The sequence below is a fragment of the Zonotrichia albicollis genome, chromosome 31 (assembly GCF_047830755.1).
Source record: "Zonotrichia albicollis isolate bZonAlb1 chromosome 31, bZonAlb1.hap1, whole genome shotgun sequence".
In the NCBI taxonomy this organism is placed as follows: Eukaryota; Metazoa; Chordata; class Aves; order Passeriformes; family Passerellidae; genus Zonotrichia; species Zonotrichia albicollis.
The window spans coordinates 3,375,078-3,393,287 of NC_133849.1; the positions used below are offsets into that span (position 1 = coordinate 3,375,078).

The 18,210-nt window shown below is 50.1% G+C and overlaps 2 protein-coding genes and 1 pseudogene across 2 annotated transcripts in view; all 3 read right to left on the reverse strand.

Moving 5' to 3' along the window:
• Positions 1-18,210, reverse strand: part of LOC141725884 (uncharacterized) — a 121,544-nt gene that overhangs the window by 93,102 nt on the left and 10,232 nt on the right. The gene's annotated exons all lie outside the window — the stretch shown is intronic.
• Positions 26-18,210, reverse strand: part of LOC141725840 (uncharacterized) — a 28,401-nt pseudogene continuing 10,216 nt past the window's right edge.
• Positions 14,456-18,210, reverse strand: part of LOC141725898 (uncharacterized) — a 55,689-nt gene continuing 51,934 nt past the window's right edge. The window contains exons 2-5 of the mRNA XM_074530060.1: positions 18,055-18,127; positions 17,280-17,318; positions 16,557-16,622; positions 14,456-15,827 (exon numbers count right to left, since the gene is read on the reverse strand). Of these exons, the coding sequence (XP_074386161.1) occupies positions 15,073-15,827; positions 16,557-16,578 (777 nt within the window). The 5' untranslated portion in view covers positions 16,579-16,622; positions 17,280-17,318; positions 18,055-18,127 and the 3' untranslated portion in view covers positions 14,456-15,072. The remainder of the gene's footprint in view (positions 15,828-16,556; positions 16,623-17,279; positions 17,319-18,054; positions 18,128-18,210) is intronic.

An 18,210-nucleotide genomic window follows, 5' to 3' on the forward strand; every position in this document is an offset into this window, starting at 1 on the left:
CCCCACCTGTCACTGCCCATGTCCCACCAGGTCCTCACCCATGGCTGTCTCCCCATCAGGTTTCCATCCCTGTCATTGTCCCCCACATCTCCATCCATGCCTCTGTACCCCCATGTCCCCACAAATGGCCGCATCCCTGTTAATATCCATGTGTCCCCAAGTCTCTCTTCGTGTGTCCATGTCTCCTACCCTGACCACACCCAGGTCCTAGTTCAATGTCTATTTTTACCTCAGTATTGGATATTTTAAAGGGATAAAGAGAAATTAAAACAAAATCATGGCCAAAAGAAAAGGATTTCCTTGTCCATACCAGCTGAGGATCCATATGCTTGGGTAGAAGGGAAGAACCTTTTCTGGTGGAGTTTCTATCTCACTGTCTGCAAAATCTTGGTCTTTTCCCCAGTTTTTCACCAGTTGGCTACATAAGACACCCTTGGGCAACAGTGTTTATTAAACAATAAAACCTAAATATTATGAAACAATAAAACTTCTTGCCGCTCTAAAAGAGACACAAACTCACAAAGTCCCTCCATGGTCTGTAGGCTCACTCAGCCTCAGCCTCTTATCAGTCCTTCCGATGCTGGAAATGTCGCAGGCCAGGCCCAGCCCGGTGGGCCACAGGTGTGAGCTGCCCGTGCTCTTTTGGTGTTCAGGCCAGAGCAGGTTTAAACAGGTCCAAAGAAAGGGGAAAAACCCCACAGTCCAAAGAACTTGTTTGGTTCAGCTAGATAAAACTAACTAAAAGGAAAGGAGAGCTCTGTCCCGCTGTCTGTCCATCCGCAGACAACACAGTGCAGGAGCACGAATGTGGAGGAGTGAGTGTGGTTTCTGAAAACAAACTCTGTGCTTCTTCTCTCCCCCTTTCACTCTCAGGACAAGTCTTGAAGGTGCAAAAACTTCTTATTCAGCACAAACAGAACAGACTGGGGATACAAGCACATAGTCAACCCAGAATATACCTCCAAGACCATTCAATACTCCTTGATGTCACAGGAAGATAGAATTGAATGCAAAAGATTTTATGGGGTTGAAAGTCGACAAATCTGCTTTCCCCATGGAATTCCCATTATAGGTCTGTGTCCCGGTGGATGTTCCTGCTGCTGGGTTTATCTAGGTACCCTCAGGGAACCAGGAAGATGTGGAGCCCCCCAGCCAGATGCCTTCCAACTTGGATCACCAGGACCACAGATCACCAGGGCTCTGACAAACGAGGATCACTGGGGATCATCCAACACGGATCCTCCCATGGGGGATGGAGCTGGAGCAGCACACAAAGCTCTTCCCACACTCGGGGCACTCACGAGGCTTCCCTTACTGGCGCCTCCGTTGGTGTTTGGTCAAAGTTGAGCTCAATGAGAATCTCATCCCACACTCCCCACACTCGTAGGGCCTCTCCCCGGTGTGGATGCGCCGGTGGATGGCGAGTTTGGAGTTTAGCTTGAATCCCTTCCCGCAGTCAGGGCAGCGGAAGGGCCTCTCATCGGTGTGAATCCGCTCATGTTTGAGGAGATCGGAGCTCCTGTGAAACCTCTTCCCACACTGGGGACACTTGTAGGGCTTCTCCCCAGAGTGAACACGCTGCTGGTGTTTTCTCAGGTCAGTGTGCCACCCATAGCTCTTCCCACATTCCAAGCAGGTGTAGGGCCGTTCCCCCGTGTGGATCACCTGGTGCTGAATCAGGGCCCAGCTTTCTCTGAAGCTCCTCCCACATTCCCCACACTTGTAGGGCTTTTCCCCAGTGTGGATCTTCTGGTGTTCCATCAGCTGACACTTGATGCTGAAGCTCTTCCCACACATCCCACACTCATAGGGCTTTTCCCCAGTGTGGATCCTCTCGTGTTTCCTCAGGCCAGAGCCCTGGCTGAAGCTCTTCCCACATTCCACACACTCATAGGGCTTTCCTCCTGTGTGGATCCTCTGGTGTTGCATCAGGTGGCCCCTCTGCCTGAATCTCTTCCCACATTTCCCACACTCAAAGGGCTTTTACCCAGTGTGGATCCTCTAGTGTCGGATCAGGCTGGAGCTCCAGCTGAAACGCTTCCCACACTCCTCACACTCGCTGGGCCGTTCCCCAGTGTGGATCACCTGGTGCTTGATCAGGTGCAAGCTCCGACTAAAACCCTTCCCACATTCCAAGCACTTGTGTGGCTTCTCCCTGCCATGGGGCTTCTCCACCAGCTCTGAGCTCTGGCTGGATCTCCGGCCACCTTCCCGGCTCAGGGGGGCTCTTTCCTCCTCACCCCTCCCTGGGCTGGGTTTGCAGCCCCTCCTCATGCGGGATCTCCAGGGCTTTTCCTCCTCCTCCATCCACACACGCCCTGGGAATGAAAAATCCTGGTTTGGGGAAAAGAACAAAATGAGAGTGTCTTGGACTGGGAGTTTCTACTAGCCCAAGTTCATCTCATTAACTCATTGGGCATCGTGTGTCTCTAAGAACCTCCAAAACACCAAGATTCAGCACGAAAATCCTGCAAACTTCAAGACACAGATCAAAAACTCCCAAAACACCACGATTCAGAAACCCCCCCCTCCAAAATATAAAGATTCACACACCAAAAAACCCCAAAGCAACAACATTTAGCTCAATAAAGCTCAGAAACACCAAGGTCCAGCACCATGAAAATCATGGATTCCCCTTCCTGGTCACCTGCTGCATGGTGGGGGGAATGCTACTGGGGCTGGGAGGGAAGCTTCAGATACAGGGAGAAGTGGAACCTTGTGGTGCCTCCTATTTCTGCTCCTCCTCTGCATCCAGTGTCCTCTTTCTCCCACTCCTCTTTCTCCTGCTATTCCTCCTCCTGCACAATCCCACCTTCTCCACCCATGTGCAACATTTCACCCTTTTGTTCCTCAACCCTGCTTCTCCTTCCCTTCTCCTTCTGCCCCAGGCCCAGCACCCACTGCTGGCTCCCTCTTTTCCCCAAACCCACAGCATCCCCCGGCAGGGGCAGGGATGGAGCTGGGGCAGGTCGGGCTGGGGCAGCGCTGGGCTCTCGGCCGCTCCCGCCCGCACTCGGTCCCCACTGCAGCCGCTCCTGCCAGGACAGCGCGGGGGGGCCCAGCCTTGGCGCTGCCCCACTCCCACCTCCCCAAATCCCCCTCGCATTTGGACAACAGGGCATGGATGGTGTTGGTGTGCTGCAAAGGGATTGCGTGAAGGGGAGTGTGCAGCAATATGGTAAAGGCAAGAAGCTGCAGGAGAAATCTATGTGGGAAGGAAAAGGTTGATGGAGAAGAGGAGGAAGAGAAAAATACTGAAGGGATTGGGATGTTTATCCAGCAGGGCCTTAGCCTCAGAACTTGTCAGCTGATCCAGATCTTTTGTATCCCTGGTTTCCAGAAGAGGAATACAAGGAGGTCAGGGTTTCAGGGGGTTTCTCTGTGGGCGGCAGCACCGGGCGCAGAGCTGCGGCACCGGGAGCACGGGCTGGGGGCCTGTGGGGAGCTGCGGGGCTGGGCCGGGGCTGTGGGGCAGCCGGGGCTCAGCGCCGGGCACTGCCTGACCCCACCAGCCCCGGGCAGGGCCGGCAGCGGCCCCCGGCCCCCAGGAGGCTGCGGGACGCCCCGGCCGCTGCCCGGCCCCGTGCAGCTGCCGGCCCTGCCCGCCGGGGGGCGCCTTTGGACACTGCGGCAGGACAGGGAGCGGCTCTGGGCTACGGGCTGGGGAGGGCACCCTGAGCACAGGGAGGAGGAGCAAGGAACACCTGGGAAACGTGGATTGTACATTTTAGCATGGAGATTATCTTTTAAGGGTTTTATTAGGGTTACTGGAGATACAAATGATTTTGCAAAAAGTTCAGCAGCTTTCAGAGGATGAGCACCCACAGGCACTGAGGGGGCTGCAGGAGGGGCACAAGAAGGCCCTGCAGCACTTGGGCACAAAGGCACAGCAGGTGAGTGCAAGAAGGGAGCAGCAAAAGGCCAAGCTGAAGGCAAAGGCCAGGGCACAGTTCCTACAGCCCCTGAGGGATCAACCCCAGGGCCCAAGGGGGCCCCAGCACCCAGGGCACGGCTCGGCCACAAGCACCTGGCACAGGCATTGCCCTCCTCGGCAGGGGAGAGCCCACCCAAACAGCCCCTGGCAAGGAACCAGGGCTCCAGCTGCAGGGCACAAGGACACTGCAAGCACAGACAGCAGCACCCTCAGGTGTCGCAGTCGAGGCGGTCACGACATAAAGCAGAGACCACAAGTAGTCTCAGTTGGTAACACTTGGCAACAGTTTATTAATGAAAATGGCTGATCTTTTATACACTTTCCAGTTGTTTACCCTTCTTCTACCTTAGCTATTGGCCACAATAATTCAATATCATGCCATTGGTGAAAAGTTACTCTGACTCCACCTAACTTTCTACAATCGCTTTGTCCAGCTGCAGAATGCTCTTATCTTCTTTCTCTCGATCTCCTTGGTTACGGCCTTGGAGAAAGCTCCTTATCAGCTTCTTCTTCTTCTTACTTCTTGCTCCTTTAGCTAACAGGCCCGCTGCTAGCCCCTTCCACAATTCCCCCTTTTTTGTTTTTGAACTGTAAATACAGCTGCTATGGATTTTTGCAGGGCCCTTTGCAGAAACCCAAGCAGAGAGGGGACACACAAAATTGCAATCACAACCATCAACAAAATTCCCACTCTTAATACAATTGTTCCTGTCCTTCATCCATCTTCAAGTACCGATATATGGTCTTAGCCAGTGTCATCCGCACGCTCTGCTTCAGCTGCAGAACCATCGATCCTGTCCTTTCCCACACGCTCTAGGTAAGGTTTGACACAGCGAGCAGGAACCCATCGAGGACCATTATCTGTCAAAACACAAGCATAACCTCTTCCCCAGGTTATCAGTTCCACTGGACCAGACCATATACCAGTAATCAAATCCTTGACCCATACCTTGACATTTCTATGGAAATTTGGTTGCTTAGAATTCAAAGAAGAAAAATGGCAAAAGATTGGAGATAACTGTGAGTCAGGTAGGGGACGCAAGAAGTTTAACACATAAACAGCTTTATCTAATCTCACTTGAGGTGGCTCCTGTTGCATTCCCCCTTTTTGTTTTTGAACCTGACGTTTAAGAAGTCCGTGAGCTCTTTCAATAATTGCTTGGCCCGTGGGGACATGTGAAATACCTGTTGAATGCTCAATGCCCCAAGCACGAAAGAATGCTTGCATTTTGTGCGAAGCATATGCTGGGCCGTTATCTGTTTTTACATGACACGGAACACCTAGAATAGAAAAGGCATGATAAAAATGACGAATAGCATCTCGAATTTTTTCTCCTGTGAATGCTGAAGCAACCATTGCATGAGAAAAAGTATCAACTGTAACATGAATATACTTAAAGCGACCAAATTCTGGCATTTTTGTAACATCAGTAGCAGTTTTAACATCAATGTCTAACTTTACAGGTTGAGGCATAACTTGAGTGTTGGTCAGCAACATACCTAGGTATTTCCAAGGCATGTGTTCCTGCACTTTCTCTGGAGCAATGATCAAACCAAAGGCTTTCAAATTTGTCACAGCACATTGTCTAAGAGCTGACAACTGTTGCTTGTTGTCAGATGCCAACAAGATATCATCCATGTAATGATAGCAGTAGCAGTTTTTAAATTGCTCCCGCACTTTTGACAAGGCCTGTGCCACAAACCATTGACAAATAGTTGGCGAATTTTTCATGCCTTGTGGGAGTACCTTCCATTGATATCTTTTATCAGGTTCCGCATGATTTATAGAAGGCACCGTAAAAGCGAATTTTTCTTTGTCCTGCTCAGCCAATGGAATAGTGAAGAAACAATCTTTTAGATCAATGACAACTATTTGCCATTCCTGTGGAATCATCGTGGGTGTAGGAAGGCCTGGTTGCAAAGCTCCCATTGTTGCCATTACAGCATTTATCTGCCGTAAATCATGTAAAAGTCTCCATTTTCCCGATTTCTTTTTTATTACAAAAACAGGGGTGTTCCAGGGACTGAATGATTCCTCAATGTGTCCTGCTTGCAATTGTTCTGTAACTAATTCTTGCAGGGCAGTAAGCTTTTCAGTAGTCAGGGGCCACTGGCGAACCCGGACAGGCTTATCTGTCAACCATGTCAGGGGTACAACTGGACGTTCATTGCCCTGCAACACAGTGGCCCCCATTAAAAATCCGTAGTAATTTTGACACCCCATTGAGATAAACAATCTCGTCCCCACAAACTTTGAGGAGCATCGGCAACATAGGGTCTGATGTTAGCTTGTTGGCCATCAGGATGTTTTACATTAATTACAATGGCTGACAGGCCACCTGTTGTAGCACCACCCAATCCCAGGAGTCCAAAACTTGCACGAGTAAGAGGCCAGGATTGAGGCCAGCAAAGTCGTGAGAGTATTGTGACATCTGCTCCAGTGTCAATCAAACCTGTTACTGATATAGTTCCTGGATGACATCCACTGGCGGTGAGAGTGCATGTCTTTTCTGGACGGCTCTCTGTTACTTTCTCAGTCCAAAACACTTGAGGTTCTCCTGTCGATCCAAAGCTTCCTGTGCCGCGACTTCGGTCCACTGTATTTGGAACAGAACTCACAAAAGGTACAAGTTGAGCAATACAAGTTCCTTTCTGAATAGTAACAGGAGGGTCATCAATGGATACCATAGCATGAATCTGCCCTAAATAATCAGCATCAATAAGCCCTAGATGCACATGAATACCTCTAAGTGTAGTACTTGATCTCCCTATCAAAAACGCACTCAATCCCCGTCCTATCGGACCATAGGCATCAAGAGGCACTTTACATATTTCTTTTGTTAAAATGGTTACTGTGTCAGCGGTGGGTATATCAATCCCTGCGGACCCGCTTGTTGCCCCTGAGAATTGATCGCAAATGGGTAGCTTTGCAGGGCTGGGAAGACCCGCACTTGCTGTTGTGGTTGTTGGGGTATTTGTTTCCCCACGCGCCCCTTCGCGCTCCTCTTTGGGTTTCCCGGCAATAGCTGACCATTTGCATGATATTTGCTCCTGCATTGCTTAGCATAGTGCCCAGATTTAGCACAACGGTTGCATACAACATCACTGCTTGCACTTGGCCTAAATGTTGTTTTCCGGACAGTACACTGTGACTTTACGTGCCCTTGTTGTCCACAATTATAACACTTTGCTGAAGGTCTTAACACTGCAGCAAGAGCTGCCATTTTATGTTCAACTGAACCAACTTTTGAGCAAGCAGTAACCATTTCAGACAAGGTGGGTTCCCCAGGCAAAGTGTCAATAATCTTTCTGCAGTCTGGGTTTGCATTTTCTTTAGCCAATTGTACACACAATTTCTCTCGCAAAGTTTCATCATCTACCTGTTTCTCAATGGCGGCAGCAAGTTTTTCTGCAAACTGCAAAAATGGTTCTCTCGTCCCTTGTTGTATAGTAACATATTTCTGCTTTGGAGCTGCCATTTCCATTGTTTTAGTTAAGGCAGTCATGCCAATTTGCTGAGCTTGTGCCAAAATCGAAGGATCCCACCTTGCCTGTAAATCTGGATTAGCAAAAGGCCCAGAGCCCAGTAGGGCATCAACACCCACAGCATGACGAGGGTCATGTTGAGGCAACTGCATATTTGTTAAAGCCGTGCGCTCAGCCACTCGCCTCCAAGTTTCTTGAAATACACCATATTGTACTGGCTGGAATAGAATTGTAGCAAGATGAGTGATATCATAAGGTGCAAGCAAATCTGCATTAATCACACGTATTAACTGCATTACCTCTGAGGAATTAATACCATACTGAGCTACTTTTGATTGGAGGTCTTGCACAACCCTCCAGGCGAAGATGTGATGACTGTCATTCTGTCCTGCTCCAGGAGCTGCTTTGAAAACTGGAAAAGCCATAGGGTTATCACAAGTAACATTTGCATTGGCACTGTTCTCCTGAGGTACTCTTGGAGCACCTAACCTTTCTATGATGTCCCAATTCTTTTCTTCAACTGCTTTCCTCCTAACAAATTCCCAAAACTCCTGAGGGTGTCGAGGAAGCACAGTGACTTGGCATGGAGGCAAAGTCCATGGGGCAGTAAGGCTAGAGCTCTTAGAAGATGAAGGGACCAGAGCTCCTTGCCCCAACACAGGTGTTACTGCAGGAGACTCATCACTTGACTCGCTGTTGCTGTCACTGTCAGGTAAAGGAGGATACATCCTTGCAGGTTGTCCAAGCATCTCAGAGGGGAGCGGGGGGGCGGACGGCTGGACCAGAGAGGAGGGAAGCGGGGGGGCAGATGGCTGGGCTTTTCTCTCTGCTAGAGAGATTTCAGCTAACTGGCGTAGCGGTGTAGTATATACAGGCACCATCGCGAGCTGCTGCGCAGGTGTGAGATAAGGAGGCTTAGGGGTCTGATAAGAAGAGGCTAGGGCAGGTTGCCCAGAAGTTTTGGCAGCTTTCCCAGAAGCCTTGGCAGCTTTCCCAGAAGCTTTGGCAGCCTTCCCAGAAGCTTTGGCAGCTTTCCCAGAAGCTCTGGCAGCGTGCCAGGTAACTCCCATGGCGCCCGAACTTTCTTCACCAAGTTCCCCATCAGAGCCCCCTTCTACCTCAGAGGCCCCCTCTGCCTCAGCCCCCCCGTCAGGTTCTGTTATCAGCCCCGACTCTTCGTCCGCATCTTGCTCCGTTTCTCTCTCTACTTTCCATTCTTTTAAAGCCTCAAAGAGCGAGTTCCAGGTTACTGCTAAATCAACAGCTGTTTTATCTCCCGCTCGAATAACTTGCCAAAGTCTGTCCCCGACTTTCTTCCATGCCTTAACACTAAATGCTGTGTCGGGATCAGTGCCAAAATTCTGTGATTTAGCCCACAGCAATATATTACGAAGCGCATAGTCTGACGTATTAATTCCCTTATTTCTTAACAAAACTTTCCAGGTAGACAAAACACTTTCTTCCTCTTTAGATAAATTTTGTCCCATTATTACTAGTTGGTGGCTCACCTACTTCCAGGTGTCTTGATTGGAGGGAATCAGGTCCGGACCTCCCTGTGGCTTCCACCTGCCACTCTCAGCTGCACCAACGCCGCCTCCCCCACTACGTCCCAGTGGGTCACGGTTGCCAATTGCTAGGACCCCGTATGGGCCCCCACCGACTATGTTCTTATCACGTCGGCGTCACCAAAATGTCGCAGTCGAGGCGGTCACGACATAAAGCAGAGACCACAAGTAGTCTCAGTTGGTAACACTTGGCAACAGTTTATTAATGAAAATGGCTGATCTTTTATACACTTTCCAGTTGTTTACCCTTCTTCTACCTTAGCTATTGGCCACAATAATTCAATATCATGCCATTGGTGAAAAGTTACTCTGACTCCACCTAACTTTCTACAATCGCTTTGTCCAGCTGCAGAATGCTCTTATCTTCTTTCTCTCGATCTCCTTGGTTACGGCCTTGGAGAAAGCTCCTTATCAGCTTCTTCTTCTTCTTACTTCTTGCTCCTTTAGCTAACAGGCCCGCTGCTAGCCCCTTCCACACTCAGGAACAGCAAATCCACCCCTTGATGGACATGGACTGGCAGGGCTGTCAGAGCCCCCATCACACCAGGGACCCTCCACACTGCAGCCCTTGAGAACATTCAGGGTGGGTCTGCATTGAGAGGAGGCATTTCCTGATGGACACAGGGGCCTCTCAATCCACTCGGAATTTTAGACCTTGTGCTGGGTTGACTCTATGATGCTTTTATCCCCAATCGTCTCATGCTGTTTATGTTGAATAGTAAGTTTTGTACCTTTAAGAGTGTTCCAGAGAGTGAAGGCGGGAAGAGAAGAAGCACGCAGTTTTGTTTTCAGACACTGCACTCCTCCTCCACATTCCTGCTCCTGGCCTGTGTTGTCTGTGGATGAACAGACAGTGGGACAGAGCTCTTCTTTTTCTTTTTAGTTAGTTTTAGCTAGCTGAGGCAAAGAAGTTCCCAGGACTGTTTTTTTTTCCTTTTTCTTTCGACCTCTTGAAACTGCTCTGGACTGAACACCCAGGAGATCGCCGGCAGCTGCAGTTGTGGCCCACCGGACCAGGCCTGGCCTGTGACAATTCCAGCACCGGAAGGACTGATCAGAGACTGAATAAGCTGAGCTTCAACCCGGGGTTTTCTCAGTTTTTAATCTCTTTTAGAGTGGCAAGGGGTCTCATTGTTTGATATTGTTTTGGTTTTATTGTTTAATAAACAGGTTTTTTTCTCCCTTCTCCAAGGAGTTATTTTTTCCTCCCAGACCAGTTGGGGGGAGGGGCCGATTGGATCTGCTTTTCTCACCGGAGCTCCTTTGGGGGATTCTTCCCCAAATTTGCTCTAAACCTTGACAAATACATGAATTGGCGCCCAACGTGGGGCTGGAAACGTTGGAAAAAAGCTCTATTATTTGTGTGTTTGTTGTTAAAGCAGTTAGTAGCCATGCTGCTGTAACCCCTGATGTCTCTGGGTGTGAAAGCCTTCGTATGGCTCTGGGCCCTAGACCTTTTTGAGGTTTCAATACCTTTCTTGTCACTAGGATTATTGTTTTTAACAAGTAATTTTTTACGGTAGAGGGGTACGGATTGGAATAGCTGTTGTGCTGGCCTTGGTGATAATGATTTATAAAGCATTTACAAAGGTACTGGCGTCTGTTTACGATATGTATGGTTTATGGTTTCTTCATCCTACCCTACATCCCTGCAGTATATTGATGACATCATTGTGTGGGGGAAGACAGCAGCAGAGGTGTTAGAGAAAAGGGAGAAGATCATCCAGATTCTCCTGAAAGCCAGCTTTGCCATCAAGAAGAGCAAAGTCAAGGGACCTGCTCAAGAGATCCCGTTTCTGGAAGTGAAGTGGCAAGACAGACGGCATCAGATTCCCACCAATGTCATCAACAAGATCACAGCAAAGTCTCCACCCACCAATAAGAAGGAGACACAAGCTTTCCTAGGTGCCATAGGCTTTTGGAGAATGCATATTCCTGAGTACAGTCAGATCGTGAGCCCTCTCTACCTGGTCACCCGTAAGAAGAACACTTTCCACTGGGGCCCTGAGCAGCAACAAGCCTTTGCCCAGATCAAGCAGGAGATTGCTCATGCAGTTGCCCTTGGCCCAGTCAGGACAGGACCAGAGGTGAAGAACGTGCTCTACTCTGCAGCCAGGAACCATGGCTTTGTCCTGGAGCCTTTGGCAGAAGGTGCCTGGGGAGACTCGAGGCCGACCACTGGGATTTTGGAGTCGAAGCTACAGAGGGTGAGAAGCCAACTACACTCCCACAGAGAAGGAAATCTTGGCTGCCTGTGAAGGAGTCCAGGCTGCCTCAGAGGTGATTGGCACGGAAGCACAACTCCTCCTGGCACCCCGACTACCGGTGCTGGGGTGGATGTTCAAAGGAAAGGTTCCCACCCCCCACCACACCACTGACGCTACATGGAGTAAACGGATTGCTCTTATCCCACAGCGCGCCCGTACTGGAAACCTGAATTGCCCTGGGATTTTGGAGATAATTACAAACTGGCCAGAAGGTGAGAACTTTGGTCTTACTGATGAAGAGCAACAAGAACCAGTGACATGGGCTGAAGAGGCTCCTCCCTATAACCAACTGCCCCCAGAGGAAACGCGCTACGCTCTTTTCACTGACGGTTCCTGTCACATCGTAGGGATGGACCAGAAGTGGAAAGCAGCCGTATGGAGCCCCACACGACAGGTGGCAGAGGCTGCTGAAGGAGAAGGTGGATCAAGCCAACTTACAGAATTCAAAGCTGTTCAGCTGGCCCTGGATATTGCTAAGGGAGAGAAATGGCCAAAGCTCTACCTCTGCACTGATTCATGGATGGTAGCCAATGCTCTGTGGGGATGGCTGGAGAGGTGGAAAAAGGCCAACTGGTAGCGTAGGTGTCATGGTTTGATGCTGGCACAATGCCAGTGCCCCCATGAAAAGAAGTGCTCCCTGGTGTCTGCTGTGAGATGTGACCAGCAATAAGCAAAGCAGGCCCCCACTTAGAAATAAAGAAAATAAACCTTTATTAACTAAACTCCAACTCTACGTAACAAGAAACACACAGGGAAAATGAAAACTTTACAAAAACATTTCCTCCCCCCGCCACCAAATTTCCAATACATCTATTCCCGAAATCACCAACTCTCGGTCCATCACCACCCTTTAGGTAATCAATTCTCAGTTCATCAAGAGGGGAGGAGTCCTTCTTGTGCCATAGGCTTCCCCAGGAAACACCGCTGAAACCTCGTGTGTTTCCAAGTCACTCATGGCACCGCCTGGAGAACATCTGCCATCGTGACCTCTTCCTTCCCTGTCCAGTGCTCTCACCACTGCACATGGACCAGAGCTGCTTCTAGGGCTGTCCTTTTAAGGATGCTTTGTCCCGTTCCAAAAAGAGCACAGTCTCACTTTTGGGACACCTGTGCCCCCCAAACTTCACCCCCTGGGGCCGAGGGTTACCAACACTGAACCCTCTTGGCTCTGAGCCATTGCCTCCCCCAGGATGCAGTCTCTGTGTCACAGGAAACATGGTTCTGTCCATGGCCATACAGGAAAAGTCCAGCTAAGGCCACTCCATCATCTCTTCCCACCTAAGATTCTTCTCTACTCTCCTGACATCTTTCACTTGCCCAGACCTTCACACTTGCACATTTCCTTCTTCCATTTCATCTCTTATCTCTCTTCTAGGAAAGGTTAATGTTCTGCAAAGTTTTCCTTGTCCGAAAAAGGGTTAAAAGCTCGGGCTCTGCCCGCCCAAAGCTCCCACAGCTGCCGGACCCCTTCTCGCTGCGTCCCGCCGCCCTTCTCCGCCAGCCGGGCTGTGCTGCCAGCACAGGATATCAAATTTCACGGTGGCACAGGCGCTCTGTCTCTCTCTCTCCTGGGGGGGAGGTGTGGCTGCCCGATGGCTCTCGGGGCTCTTCCACCCTTCCATCCTCGGGCCAGGCCTACCTCACCCAGCCCCAAACCAGCCAGGAGCTGGGCAGGGGAGGTCCGACCTGCTTCCCTCACTGGAACCCAAGAGAGCTTCCCCTGGGAGTGCTCTGATTTTTAACCCCTGTGTTCTCAGAGGCGTATCCAATGTCCCCAGCGGCCAAACCAGGTGCCAGTATTCAAATGTGAGCACCTACTGGCCTGACCACTTCATATCCCAGAAAACTAACTTCCTCTCAAACCACGACATCTATATAATCTCAGTCCAGTTTATCCCAGTCTGTAGGAACCCAGTCCATTTGATCCCAATCCATATTTGATCCCAGTCCATATTTGATCCCTGTCCATAGCTTATCCTAGTCCACATTTGATCCCAGTCCATAAAATCTGTCATATTTGATCCAGGCCATATTTGATCCCAGTCCAAAGTTGATCCCAGTCCACAGTTGATCCGAGTCCTGATTTGATCCCAGTCCAGTTTATCACAGTCCATAGCTGATTTTAGTCCATATTTGATCCCAGTCCATTTTTTATCCCAATTCATATTTGATCCCAGCCCGTATTTGATCTCAGTCTATATAAGCTCAGTCCAGTTTATCTCACACTGTAGGATTCCAATCAATAATTGATCCCAGTCCATATTTGATCCCAGTCCCTGTTTGATCCTAGTCCATATTTGATTCCAACCCCTATTTGATCCCAGTTCATGTTTGATGCCTGTCCGTGCTGCTCTGCACACATTCCAAAAGTCTGCAATTCCAGCTCCCATCCAGGAAAAGATGTTCCTGCCCTTGAAGGGAAATGGAGCAAAATCCTACAGAGACATTTCCCTGCCAGCCTTCAGGACTTCAGCTCCTGGGACCTGGGAATAAAGAAAATAATTGGGAAAAAAAAAAATAAATAATCAGGGGAGGGTCTGTGGGGACAGAGGGGTCATCTATATCAGGGCAGGGGTCAATTAAATCAGGGAAAGGGGAATTAAAACAGGGAAAGGTCAACTAAATCAGGGGAGGGGTCAATTAAATCAGGGAAAGGTCAACTAAATCAGGGGAGAGTCTTTGGTGGCAGGGGTCAATTAAATCAGGGGAGGGGTCAATTTATTCAGGGGAGGGTCTCTGGTGGTGCCTGGGTCAATTAAATCAGGGGAGGGTCTCTGGTGGTCCGTGAGTCCAGCGAGACACTGAGAGAGAAACAGAGCAGGCAAAGAGAGGCAGGAGAGAAAAGGGGACACAAAGACAATGAGCTGAGAAGGCGGCCCTCGGCAAACAGAACTGCAACAGACTGAACACGAACGGGAGAGAAATCAGTAAGTCTCAGAGTTTTATTTGTTGTCAAATACATCCCACACACCCAGCCCCACACAATCTCCATCCCACCACTCTAATTGAGATCCCACGACTCTAAATCACTTCCCAACCTCATCTCAGCCTCATCTCATTTCAGGAGCCTCCACTGAAATAGAAAATGTAAACTCCCTCCCTTTAACTACTACTACTACTACTATTATTATTACTATTATTATTATAATAAACTCTAAAAATAATAAATACTTTTGAAATTAAGGAGCTCTCAGGCAAAGATATGGGAGTAGAAATAACAGCTTTTTATTAGGAAAAATCAAAAACAGAATGGCAGTAGTACAATTGAAAAAAAAACAGTGACAGTCAGAATCCTCTAGGAATCCAGTGAAACAGGTTCATCCTCTTGGAATACAGCGGGAAAAGCGCTGATCCATTGGGAATCCATTTCTTACCCCACAGACAGAGGGCAAAGGCAGGGCCGTTGACTTTTTATAATATATCGCAATGGTGGAGTTGGGGTTTGGGTCAGGGGAGGAGTTCTTAGCAACACAAGAAGGGTGAGATCAAATTCCTGCCTCTTAGCAACAGCAGCACTCCACACAGAATGCGTCCCCAAATACTAACTTCCCTCTAAAACAACTGAAAAATTATGCAATGTCTGATATATTCGATGAATTTCCTTCATTTAAACCAGTTTTGGGTGTTTTCAAAAGATGAAGGTGAAGCAGAGGAAAATTAAGGCCAAATGAAAAGGCAAAGCAGCCAGGTGTGTTCCCAACATGGATCACAGGGAATGTGAGTGACCAGGGCTGTGCCCAAAGTGCCTCCTCCAGTGGGGGATGGAGCTGGAGCAGCGCACGAAGCTCTGCCTGCACTCGGGGCACTCGCAGGGCTTCCCTTAGTGGTGCCTCCGTTGGTGTTGGGTCAAGTGAGAGCTGCTGGAGAAGCTCTTCCCACACTGGGGACACTCGTAGGGCCTCTCCCCTGTGTGGATGCGCCGGTGGGTGATGAGGGTGGAGTTGTCCTTGAATCCCTTCCCACAGTCGGGGCAGCGGAAGGGCCTCTCCTCTGTGTGAATCCAATAGTGCTGGAGGAGAATGAAGCTGGTCTTAAACCTCTTCCTGCATTTATCACATTCGTAGGGCCTCTCCCCGGTGTGGACGCGCCGGTGGTTGGTGAGATCAGAGTTCTGCTTGAATCCCTTCCCACAGTCGGGGCATTGGAACGGCTTCTCCTCTCTGTGACTTTGATAGTGCCGGAGGAGATGGGAGCTGGTCTTAAACCTCTTCCCACACTTGGAACACTCGTAGGGCCTCTCCCCAGTTTGGGTCCTCTGGTGTCTGATCAGGTCGGACTTCCACCTGAAGCTCTTCCCACACTCCTCGCACGTGTGGGGCTTCTCCCCACCATGGAGCTGCTCATGGAGCACCAGCTCCGAGCTCTGGCTCCGTCTCCGGCCGCCTTCCTGGCCCAGGCTGGCTCTTTCCCCCTCAGATCCCCGCCGGCTGCGTTTGCAGCCCCTCCTCGTGCGGCATCTCCGGGGCTTTTCCTCCCCGTTGGCTTCCTGCGCCGTGGAGCCGCTCAAAACGGCCTCTTCCACCAGGTTCTGCCGCGGGCATTTGTCCTCCCTGCTCTCCATGCTCAGCTCCTGCTCTGGGGGAGGAAGGACAAGGACAGGATGGGATTTGCCTCCGTGCCACAGGCAAGGGCAAGGAGATCCCCCAGGGCTGAGCTGCAGCCGGGGCCGTGCTGGGCTGGGAGATGGAGCAGCACAGAGGGGAAAGGGGCACTCATCACCAGCTCGGGGCTGTGCACAAATCACAAACAGGACTGGACTGCTAGGAATGCGTCCTGAGCTGTGTGATTTTCCAACCATCTGTCTCATTACTTGGTTATGACAATGGGAAGATTCCAGTAGCTCACTTCACAGGTAGCAGACAAAGAAGTTCATGTTAAAACTTACTTTAAAAGGTTTTTGACCAATCACACAAAGCAAAAGCATATTGACAGTAGTTCTATCCAAGCACTATAAGCACATTGATGGTTAAAACAATGCTTGCTCATTTCAAGTACAATACCTGCTTGTAAGCCCTAAAACACAATGCACAGAGCTCCCCTATTAAGCTTGGAACTTCTTAATATCTTGCTAAATATACTTTTCCGCAGGTTAGGGAGTTATTCTAGAAAAGTGCTAATGCACAGACCATTGTTCTATTTCTCCCTACTTTCTATTTGTTTCCTACTTATATAATTTTTCTGCTGACCAATCTATTGGCTGCTGCAAAGCTCAAATCAGCTCTACTGTCTCTGAGGCTTGCCTTTTGCAGCTTTCCCAAAACCCTCTGATTTTAAGCATTCCAGGGACACTGACTTCCTCCTCACCTGCCTCATTGTCCTGGGGCATCTTCCTCTTCCTCGCAGCCTCCCAGGAGTTGGCAATGGGAAATCCTGGTTTGGGGAAAACAAGGGATGAGCACAGTGAGTTTGAAAGTGCCTCTGCCCAAGTCCATCTCTACAAGCCACTGGCCATCAGGGCTCCAGAAAAACCTCACAAACACCAAAATTCAGCCCTGAAAAAGCCTCCCAGGAGTTCCCCGTCCTTGGTCCCTCCCCTCTGGTGTTCAGAGGTTCCCCCCTGTCCCAGCTGTTGGGGGTCACGCTTGGATTGGGGGTCCCCCTTCTCCTCGGTGCCCGCCCTGCCCAGGCTGCTGGCAGTCCCAGCAATGCCAAAAGCTCCCCCCGCTTCGCTCTCCCCATTTCGGGATGCCGGGGCTGTTTGGGCTCCCGGGCTCCCTTCTCCCCTCATTCTCTGCTCGGGACTGCAGCGGCTCCAAGGAGTCCCCCTTGCCCCTCTCCAGGCTCTTCAGGCTCCCGCCAATGGCGGCGCTCCCCCCTCTCTGGGCTCCCCACTTTGGGCTCCTGGGGGACTCAGGGCTCTGCTCCTCCAGGCTGCCTCTGCCGGCAGCCGCCACCGCCACCCCCCGATGTCCCCCCAAGGGGCCTTTTCCGCTCAGCCTTGGACTGCTTCATTCTCCAAACAACCCCAAAAACCCCAACCCAGGGACCCCCCAGGATATCCGGGCCCAGCTCCCCCTCCCCGCTCACCGGCACGATTCGGGGGGGCGATGATCCCACAGGTGGGGGCTGCGAATTCAGGCAGGGATCGACTGCGTGGTTCCCTCAGCTCAGCCTCGATCTGCCTTTGTCCCTCCTCTTCCTCCCACTCATCCCCTTCCATCCCCCATCCTCCTCCCTCTCTGTGTTATCCTCACTTCCTTTTCCTCTTCCATCCCTCCCCTTCCATCCCATCTCCTCTTCCTCCCTAACCCCACCTCCTCCTCCCCCTTTGTAATGAGTTAATGTCTTAGTTTGTTCATCAAGTTGCTAAAGACTATGAAAAGGGGAAAAGCCAATAATAGAAAAATTGCAAAGAAAGATGTAACAAGCTAGTATGTTGCAAGATGAATATAACGGGCTAATATACTGCAAAATAAATGTCATAAGGCTTAAACTGCAAAATCTTAGAAGCTATTATGTTGAAATGCTAAGTAAGCAATGTGTAACTATATGTACCTATGTGCCTATTGTTTGCCGAGGAGTAAGGGGCAAGGCCGTTGACAACGGTAGCGGGCCTGCTATGATTGATAGCACAATATTTGCTTATCTGCTGAGTATGCTTAAAGTTCCAGGAACCAGACCAACCATACCAACTAAGGAAAGGTTGACCGTGGGGCAAGAAGAAGAAGACTACCGGCCTTCATCCTCAGACCACCGGGAGGCAGACTACGACCGCCTAGCAACAGGAGGAGAATGCACAGAGTACTACCCTGAAAGACACGCCAACCCGGAAGCAGGACTGTATAGAAACCCCACGAAATACCAGAAGCGGGTGGCGGTTGGCGGAGCGGAGACTCCCCTGTCGCCCAGCACTGATTTGCTTTTTGCCTTGCTTGCTGTAATCAATAAAAATTGTTAATCTGATTATACTCACTCGGCAGATTGACCACTCCAATTTATAACACCCTTCATCCCTGCC